Here is a 10,875-nt window from a genome sequence, read left to right on the forward strand (position 1 = left end):
TGGGTTGGTGCGGTGACATCAACACAGCTAATATCATCATCAATTATATTTCTTTCATTTAGCTTATTTTCTGATTCCTTTTCTTATTCTTATTCTTTTTATTTTTTTTATATTCAACAACTTTTTTTAATGGATTTATGAAGAAAAAAAGAGAGAATCTCATCCTGAAAAAAATAACCTTAGAGACCACTTCGTAACAGAAATCGTGAAGAGAAACCCTTAAAGCGTTAAAGGGAAAAAAAAAATCCCTTTGTGAAGAGATTCTAAGCCCTGACAGGAATCGGTTAGGGATGGTTTAAGGATATAGGTGGGATCGGTTGCGGCTAACCGTCCCTACGTTCGCACTGCCTGCTACAATTTAGAGGGCTAGCAAAACGTCTTGCTGTCAATGTGTAGAACTCGAGTGAGTTTCTTCGGCTATATTTGAGTTTGATAAAAGATTGAGCCAACGAGTCTATGATGGGCTACGGAGCTCGAATTCAGCTTGCCTAAGCTTGATAATAAAAGAAACCTCACGAAACAAGAGTTACTCCATCTGATTACAAATGTAGGTCGTTTTAGTCTCCTCAACTATTTTCTAAATATAAGTCATTCTCAAATTTCTATGCACTTTTTTCTCTTTTGTTCCCTTCTTGCTCTTGTTTAATAAATGTTATCACTCTCACAAATAAATAAATAAGGGGCAACACGGTCATTTGATCTACTTTTTTAATCCTTGTGCATAAGTCTAAAATGACCTACATTTATAATCGAAGGAGTATATTAATACAGAGAAGACAAATATTATATCAAATTAGTAGGCTTGAGATGATCTCTCCCTTCTCATCCTTACAACTTCTCTTTGGCCTTGAAGATACATAAAAAAGTTAAAGACCGTATAGACTTAACAGGGTGATAAAATTAAATAAAAATCATAATACTCATTAACTCGAGCATTATCGAGTTATTTGAGCTCAAGCTTGTGAGGATTGTGAGCATTGGTCTAGGCTCAAGTTTCGCTCCATTTGGGCAAATTTGAGAATTTAGACAACATACGTGACCGTATTTGCGAAAATAGACAACATGTCGACGTATTTGCAAATCTAGCACTCGTATTCGGTATCTCAAATACCGAAATTTGATTTTAGGAAACTGAAAATCCGAAAACACCGTATTCGGCAACTGAGGTGCCGAATACGGCACTGTGGGCCGTATTCGGCACCTCAGTTGCCGAATACACCCTGTACTCTGCTGTATTCGGCAACTGAGGTGCCGAATACAGCCCACAGTGCCGTATTCGGCACCTCAGTTGCCGAATTCAGTGCATCATGTCACTTTCGCGTCCTGTCGATGCTTTCGGTGTGTGCGTGCCAGCGGGATGCTGCTTTTGCGCTTAATAAAAAGCCCTGGCTCGCAGAAGAGAGAAGGGAGAAGAGAAGAGAGCAGCAAAGGAGAGAAGGGAGAAGAGAAGAGAGCAGCAAAGGAGAGAAGGGAGAAGAAAAGAGAGCAGCAGTGGAGGGAAGAGAGCAGCAGCGGAGCAACGCTAGGAGAAGCAGCTCGAGCAGAGGGGGCAGCTGGAGAGGATCAACGCGAGCAGCAGCCGCGCTCAATTTCCTTAAGGTAAGTTTTTAGATTACGTAGTTAATTAGTAATTATAATTAGATTTTTCTTAGTTCGTTCAGAAGTATATTAGTCATTTCGTCAGTATATTGTTAAATTCATTCAAGTACATTTGATTAATTATATTATTTTGGTAAATTAGAGTATTTAAATTAATGATTTAGTTGGGTTATATAATTTTTATTAGTAAGTGTGATTAGATTCTTTACTTAATATAGTAACATGAATTTACGTGATTTAATCTAGGTAATTAGTTTTATTAAAGTAATATAATTAATCAATTAACTTGATTAATTAGTTTAATCACTTAGGTTTGGTAGAACCGTAGAAGATAGTGTCCAGTAGCAACAAAGATGCATATTAGTTGTATATTGCACTATTTAATTAGTATTATTTTTGTACTTATTATTTATTACATGTATATTTATTTAGGAGATACGGTATGATTTTCCATATTTATTATGGAGAACGTCCCACAGTTTTGCACAGGAGACTTGTAACAATTCAGAACTACCAGCACATAGAGAGTTCGGTTGAGGTACCTATTGATCTAGATGGCCTGAAATCACATATTATGCGCCTTTTGCGTGTGAACCAGCAGTCCCATACTGTTGTCTTAGAGGGTGTACGGCCGCGGCTTGTTCCAAATAGCTCGGTCGTTGTCCATACGTTGTTCGAGATGAGTAGGAACAACGCATGGGCTTTATACTCACGCAAGGCATTGGAGGAGAACTTTGATATGGCGGTGTACGTAAACATAGTGTCACGACTGGTGCAAGGTGATGCAGTGACCACTGTGGAAGGCTCAAGCCAGGAGGTGATGCATGAAGAGGATGGAGGGCATGTCGGGGAGGGCAGTTCCAGTAGAGAGGGAGGTAGAGTGGACCCTGGTGAGGTCGATGCAGGATGCATGGATAATGAAGACGGTGGTAGCGGGGATGAAGAAGCTGCTGACAATGATGACCCGGTCCCGGCGATCCAGTACTTTCGTGGTACTGGGCTCCTGGAGTGTGTCAGGTCGGGCAACAGTTTCGTTGAGTATAACACCTTATCTAACTGGGGATACCAGAATAGCGACATTCAGGTCGGGCAACAGTTTCGTAACAGAGGGGAGGTCATCCACTTTATTAGCAACTATGCTGTAATAACAAGAAGGGACCACAAGTGCGCCCGGTCTAACCCTACGGAGTATGAGGTCAGGTGTACGAAGCACCCGAATTGCTCTTACTTCGTACGAGCACATCAGCCAAAATATGAGAACTATTTTGTGATTAGTAGACACACCCCACATACATGCAGTGAAGAGGCTATTAGGAATGTGAGCCACGCCATTGATGCGAGGTTCGTAGCCCAACTCCTCATCACGCTTATTGGCACAGAAATTTGTTTGTCGCCAAAATCGATTATGGGGGAGGTGCACACTAAGACTGGCATGCTTATCAATTACCACACCGCGTGGCGAGCGAAGCAGAAGGCGTTGAAGATGCTATTTGGAAGCTTCGAAGAGTCATACAACAATGCTCCGAGACTGCTGCAGAAGATTACCATGATGAATCCAGGGACTCAGTGGGCCATGGCGGATGAGCAGATCAGGCTAGATGATGGGTCATATAGCACCACTGACCGATACCTCATTAGGTTATTCTGGTCCTTTGGACAATGCATCGAAGCATTCAGGCATTGTAGGCCGGTTGTATGCGTGGATGCCACATTTCTAAGCGGTAAGTTCCATGGTACCCTTATGACAGCAATGGCGGCGGATGCAAATAATCAGATCATTCCTCTCGCCTTTGCAATGGTTGAGAGTGAAAACAATGATAGTTGGCTGTGGTTCCTCACCTTGGTAAGGACACGTGTCGTGGGAAATAGGGAACGAGTTTGCGTCATCTCAGACCGCAACAAGGGTCTTCTGCATGCGTTGGACGTGCTGCATGATAGCACAAACTGCTCCATTGCATGGCCTGATGTGGAGAGAAGATGGTGCATGCGACACTTGGGCGCGAACCTGTACACAAGGTACCGCAGCAAGTCGCTTGTAAAGAGATTCAAATGGCTATGTCTTCAGAACCAGCAGGCGAAGTTCAACGAGATATGGAGAGAGTTAAATGAGACCACTCGCAAGATGATGGCAGACCAGCAAGCAGGGGAGGATCAACTGCGGGCGCAAATGGTTGGGGGCCAAACTATCATTAGTCATTCACGTGGTACATTTAGCCAGTGGATAGCGGGGAAGCCGGCGGAGCGTTGGGCCCTTATCCATGACACTCATGGTGCCAGGTTAGCGCATAGAATTGTAATGATCATATTGTACCGATTCTTATGCAAATAGCCATTCTAAAATTATTGTATCCCATGTTAGGTACTCCATCATGACAACGAACATAGTGGAGGCGTTCAACAATGTCCTGAAGGGAGTACGGGGCCTCCCGTTGTGTGCCATTATTGAGCTCACATTCTACAGAACGGCGGACTACTTTCGAGACCGTGGTAATGCTGCTATGAAGTGCAGCACACGGTTTTTACCTAAGGTGGAGAAAATCATATCAAGAAGGAGGAGCAAGGCACACTTTCATCGGTCGAGGATCTACGACTTGGCCAACAATGACTTTGAGGTCATGTGCCGCCGTAGGTATGCTTCAGGGTATAGCGCCGGGGACACCGTGCAGCAATGTCAACTTGGACCTAACGAGGTGAAATGCACATGCAATAAGCCAAAACTGCACCATATCCCGTGCTCGCATGTCTTAGCCGCTTGCAGGGACATAGGTGGCAATGACGGATCACAGTACGTATCACCATACTTCACGATCGATGCATTGAGGAGCACATGGCTTCCAAAGATGCGGTCCTTTAACATCGGAACCAACTACAAATCGATCGAGGGCCCTAAGTGGGTACCTTATCCACGAGCACGACGCACAGATCCTGGAAGGCCTAGATCTACGAGGCTGCAAGGTGACATGGATGAAGCAGATGCTGTTGATGGCCTTCGCAGGTGCAAACTTTGCAAACAACCTGGACATAACATGAGGACTTGCCCGACCCGCCAGTAAACTATCAGCCCACTGTCAAACTGAACTGTCTTAGAGACTTTGTATTGTAAAATGTTATTCACCTGTTAGTTGTACTACTTATTGTGCATTATGTGGTTTGCACTGTACCCCTTTAGACAAGAAGTGACCATTGTATTGTAAATGTAATTTTATTTATTTATTTCGTGTTTCTTAAATATTCATGGATCCGTGTTTTGATGCAGAGACAGAGCGTAGGTAGTCAGTGAGCAAGAAATCTATGGCGGGATCCTCTAGTACAGGCTTTCCATGGACACCTGCAACGATCGCTATAGCACTTAATGCCTCCTTACAGGTTGTACGCGAAGGAAACGATGATCCGTTAAAGGAGAACAACATAATCCAAGCCATGGCGAAATTGCATGCAAGACCCATATGTTCTAGGTTAACCGCGCCACTCCAATGTGTAACCACCGAGGACCTTAGGGCCCTCTTGTATCACCGGTGTCAAATGTATCTGAGGGTCCGCGAACTGGCCGACCATCCTTCTGTGATAGGTTTCTCTAGGAGGCAAAGAACGATAGTAATGTCGCCAGACCAGTATGCATCCCATATTCAGGTATGTCATATAAACATTTGGTCACCCTACTTATCTTATTTTCATTGATTCGAACGGTCCTCTTCTGCGTCAGGCTTTCTCGGAAGACGAACAGTTGATCAACAAAGAAATCTCACACTTCTTGACGATGTATATGCTCTTCGGCGGGGGTGTGATGCCTGGTTCGCGTAGAAGACGACGACAGTCAGCGAATCAAAGGGGTACAGAGGTGACCTCTACGAATCATCCAGATAATGACGAGGACGAAGACGATGACGATTTCATGCCCCCCATGCCTAGACGTTCGAACAGAAATACAGGAGAAAGTTCTAGGAACACTGCAAGAGGACGTTCACGCACAACATCGAGATGCCATACAACTGATAGGGAAATAGGACGTGGTACCACCTCGGAGAAACCTCAAGATGATGACGATGATGACGATTTCATGCCACAACGACCCCGCCCTCCGAGGCTTCCATCTCCGGAGGACACCGATGACCCTGAAAATGATGATGGATTTGCTCGTACTCATTTTTACAACTTCCCAGAACCACCTCGGAGACGACAACCATCTTACCCGGATAGCTTTGACCATCGCACCTGGAATTCTTACGCTAATTTGCGTCGCCACTTTCCTTCGCCCTAAGCATCTATTGTAACCCTATATATTTTATTCCCTTAAGGCATGATATTATGTTCTTTAGGCGTATCGTACATGATAATGTTTGTTGTTGTTCGCTCTTTATGTGTAACCTCTGTACCGGGTTCCATGCTACTTATGCTTTACAACTACTATTGTTTCCTCTGTACTGAGAATTTCTTAAATTAACAATACAGTGAATAGGACATAATAGGGATGACCTCGACATTAAAATCAATAATACATGTGTCATGACAAATTGTCCTGGCTACTCAACGGCGACGATGCCTCACACAATCTCCAGGCGTGTAAGCGTCTGGCGGGTGTGTGGCTCTCATCCCAGCAGCCTGCGCAGGCCCCTGCCTTGCATGCCCTTGGTCGTCTTCATCATCATCTGCCTGCCCTGTGGGAACCCCACCGAACGTGTATCCCGCCCCGCTTACTCGGCTCTGCATGTACCATGCCGAAGGATCCTCGTGCGGAAGTGTGGACGGCCCTAGAACGTGCTCCGATGGAGTCCAGTGTGCCGAAGGCTCGCCATGCTGGTACCAATGTGAACTTCCAGGTTCATTGAGATCATGGGAGGACTGTCCGCCGAGTAGATCAGTGAAGGTGGCGGTCGCATGCATTGCAGCACCCCAGTCAAAAGCATTAGGGTCGCTCCAGCAAGGGGTCTGCTGCGTGTAGTCAACGACGTCCTCCTGATGAGTAGATGCTGCAGCCGGAGGTGTCATCGTAGCCGGAGGTGCTAGTGAACCCAGCGTAACCTGCTCGGGCGCAGGAGGCTGCGTGCACTCCTCGGCCTCAGCACCGGAACATGAGACATGACGCGCCGAAGCTGAAGATGTATGTCGTGATTCTGACCGGACGGGTTCCTCACGAGCACTGGATGACCGCCTGCTGTGGGAGGACCGCCTGCTGTGGGAGGCACGAGACGGGTCCATGGCATGTTGGTCGTACCCCCTCCATTGCGGGGCACACCCACCTAGACCACGTATAGCGTTTAGGAAGCGGGATCCTCTTGTCCTCATGTACTCCCGGAGAGGGTTACGATCCCTCTGCGATGATGACCTGCTTGGTTCCCCAAAAGGTTGATCCGCTTGCGTATGCATCTCATACGCCTCTTCAGTCTGTATAAGATGAGGGACATGTCAGTAATACACAGATTTCCCAAAGAAAACCAATATAAGTAACGCATCACTTACCACAACATGAAGTAGGCGGGCACGATCCTCGGGGAAGGGTCTGGGGCCCGGCTGTACAGGTCCGCTGAGTAAGGTGGCACGCGTGCGCGGACGGTACCAAGCAAGGTAGTCCCAGTACGTGGCCTCGTCGTATTGTCCAGCAGTAATGATGACATCCACCGCAGCTGATTCTGTCCACCTCCGTATGTACTCGGCATTCTTGGATGCCCAGTCCTGCGTGCCTCCGCCCCCCTTTGAGCTCCACCTGTACGTGACATAAACAGTTATAATTTGTTAACGTGGATAACCAATGTACTAAGGCAACATACAATAACACACTTACTCGTGCGCCCGTCCGGCGTCTCGTGGTGCTGGAACAGGCACCACCTGTCGGTACCCGAACTGCCTCTGTACACGTTCTGGAGAATATACTTCCACGCAGTTCATGTACAACAAGAAGCATGTGGTCAACCATAAATCTGCGTCACGGCTACAAGAGGATGCCAGGAGTCCACCATCTGCAATTTCTTTTACTCGTGCCATACGCCATGGATCCCAATCCACTAGATCAGCGCTAAGGATGTCCAGGTCACTTATCACCCTGGAGTAGTTACCATGGTCTTGCTGCTGACTCCATCTTAGCCTGGCATGAATCCACCGATACCCCATCGTTGGCCTTATGTCATCTGCAATGCCATCAGAGATGTGAACTGGGTAGTAGCACTTGAGCACCCAAGGTCTGGAAATCGGGAGGTACTCCCAACTCCATAACTGTAAGAGATGTAAGCACCCTGTAATGGTTGCCTTCCTCTTTGTTCGCTGGGTTGCATCACACAATCCTCTGTAGGTTGCAGCCAACACTGCAGATCCCCAACTGTAAGATGTAGGCTCATAAGGATGTGACGCGAGGTGGGCTGCTAACCATACAATATGTGGGACGACATAATCGCCTGCCGTGTTGCAGAACATGATGCCTCCGAGCAGGACGTATAAGTACACCTCATAGTGTTGCATAAGTGTATTCTCGTCCGCATCCAGTGGGCATGGACCGAACTGTGTCAGCCCATGAACCCAGGACATGGAGAGGCCAGCATCCTTCCCGTCGTATTGCACACCAAACCTATAAGATGCAGATGGTCAATGACGCTTTAATAGCACTGTAATATTTTAAATGCATTACATAACAAATAATTACCTATCTGCAACATAACCCTTCCACTGCTCCCTTGCGGGTCACGAAACTATTAACGGGGCACCCCTGATTGGCAGCCCGGTCAGCATGGCCACGTCCCGCAGTGTTACTGCCATCTCACCAAAAGGAAAGTGGAAAGTGTGTGTCTCAGGACGCCAGCGGTCGACGAGACCTGTGAGCAGTGCCTCATCAATTGCCGGGAGAGGTGTCCTACCACCGACCTCCATGGGAGCTCCGGCCATCATGAGAGCGAAAGGTAGTAGTCCCGCCCGTGCGAGTGGCTCGTGGAATCGAGGGTCCAACTCCTTAATCTTGTGCACACTCCGGGCTCGTAACGGACCCAACTGCATGAGTTATCCAATACATGTACAGCGTTAGTTCAAAATTCTCGTACCAATGAAATAGCACATATAAACGTGGTACCTGTTGTCCTGTGAATATCATCCTTCCCCTATGGTTCTCGTCGTACCGCTGCTGAAGAAGCTCGGGAAGACCACCATGAGCCATGATAATGATTTAAGGCTTCATGGTTCAACAAATAGGTGAACAACAAATTAGAATATATTACAAGCTTCATAATATTGTATCTGCTAAATAAAGGTACACGTAATTTTTTCTAATTTTACCGGATAAGGACATTCATATAATTATACTAAGGACACAATCTAATTACAATGTTGAAAGAAATTCATGATATCAAACTAATTAAATAATATAATTATATAGACTAATCAAATTCATATAATCAAACTAAGCATCTTAATTAATTAATCTAAGTACTCTAATTTATCAAATAATTTTGATGGATCTGATTAAGACTTTGGCCTAGAAAACTCATTGTCTAGAATTAGTCTGGCTTATTCTAGCCATTTGCAGCAGATTCTAGTATATATTTACCTAATTCACGTCGATTTGGACCTCTCACTAACGCAACAAACAAAAAATGTCAAATCCTAGCTAAAAATCTGCCCCCATCTTGCGAACATGCAACATACACTCTACTTTTAAAATAGCAGATGTATTTTTTTTACTCAGTTTTTAAGTTAAATTTTAACTAATTTTTTTCACAAAATATATCATTTATAGCTACATAACCTATATAGCATGAAATTATTTTAAATTAGACATTCTTATAACTAAGCATCTTAATTAATTAATCTAAGTACTCTAATTTATCAAATAATTTAATTCATTTAATCTAATTAAATAAACTAAGTACTCTAATTAATTAATCTAAGTAATCTAATAACGTAATTAAATAATCTAATTTGTATAATCTAAGTACTCTAATTTAATAAACTAAGTACTCTAATTAAACTGTAAGTACTCTAATAACGTAATTAAATAATCTAATTTATATAATCAAAGTACTCTAATTTATCAAATTAATATAATTAAAAAAATGTAATTGAACGGATTAAAAAAAAACTAATCTACTTCGAAACGGACTAACCAAATAAGCTAATTACTCTAAATAATATTACTAACCTAAGTATTAAATAGGTAATATAAGGACTAACCGGTACGAAAGCTAATTAAGTGCTTGCGTTGCTCCTCTTCTGCTGATGCTTCTCGCGTTCCTCTGCTCCCTTCTCTTCTCCCTTCTCTGCTCTGCTGCTGCTGCGACCTCAATTTATTCAGCAGAGCAGCGATCTCTCCGCGTGTGGCGCCAAAACAACAAATGCATGCACCGGCCGAAAGCATCATGGGAGGGAAGGGAAAAATGATTGATGTGACGTAAAAGAGATTGATGCGACGCAGCAAAATCGGTCGGCCGGCATATTTCGGCAACTGAGGTGCCGAATACGGCCCACAGTGCCGTATTCGGCACCTCAGTTGCCGAATACGGTGTTTTCGGATTTTCAGTTTCCGAAAATCAAATTTCGGTATTTGAGATACCGAATACGAGTGCTAGATTTGTAAATACGTCGACATGTTGTCTATTTTCGCAAATACGGTCACGTATGTTGTCTAAATTCCCAAATTTGCCCTCCATTTGAGATCGAGCCGATCTCACATCGAACTAGAACGAGTTAAACTCGAGTGCCCCGCAAGCTTGAGTTTTTTTTTACAACCTTAGCTGCTGCCGCCAAAATTTTGATTTTGAATGTAGCAGCCACAATCAAAACTAAGCTATCTTGACCAATGAAATGTATCATTAATTCACCACCAATCATCATACAGAAAACAACGAAAAGCAAGCTTCCATAACCAAGCATCAACGCTGAGACCATAAAATAAAGAACATCTATTATATCATATTGCAATTTTTTTTAAATAATAGTATTTTAATAAAAAATTATAAAAATAGTACCGATTTTAGCAAAATTGTAAGAATAAAAACCTATCGGTATTCTCTATAAGAATAAATGTTATAGCAAAATAGTACTCTAGATGAATATGCATGCAAGAATAAATGTTGGAGAGAAAAGAGGCATGCACATGTAATACAAGTATCGGCATTTGGAATGCCAATAGTCATGCTGGGATTGGAAGTGTTTATCGATCTTGTCGGGTCTGACCAGCTCCGGCAGGAGATGTTCCTTTCTCCACGCGGCTACCACACCAGCATGTCAGCATTTTATATGCCAGTTTGAGGGATTCGTAATGTTAAATACCGACAAGCTTTTATTCTTACAATTTTACTA

The 10,875-nt window shown here is 44.0% G+C and overlaps 1 protein-coding gene across 1 annotated transcript; it reads right to left on the reverse strand.

The window, feature by feature from the left end:
* Positions 1-6,061: 6,061 nt before the first annotated feature.
* On the reverse strand, positions 6,062-8,792 carry LOC133904245 (uncharacterized). The gene is made up of 5 exons (XM_062345703.1): positions 8,651-8,792; positions 8,231-8,571; positions 7,379-8,155; positions 7,057-7,300; positions 6,062-6,981 (listed from the first exon to the last, which is right to left on the reverse strand). The coding sequence occupies exons 3-5, from the start codon at positions 8,113-8,115 to the stop codon at positions 6,124-6,126; spliced, it is 1,839 nt and encodes a 612-aa protein (XP_062201687.1). The 5' UTR covers positions 8,116-8,155; positions 8,231-8,571; positions 8,651-8,792; the 3' UTR covers positions 6,062-6,123.
* Positions 8,793-10,875: the final 2,083 nt, after the last annotated feature.

Source organism: Phragmites australis, chromosome 22 (genome assembly GCF_958298935.1).
Source record: "Phragmites australis chromosome 22, lpPhrAust1.1, whole genome shotgun sequence".
Taxonomy (NCBI): Eukaryota; Viridiplantae; Streptophyta; class Magnoliopsida; order Poales; family Poaceae; genus Phragmites; species Phragmites australis.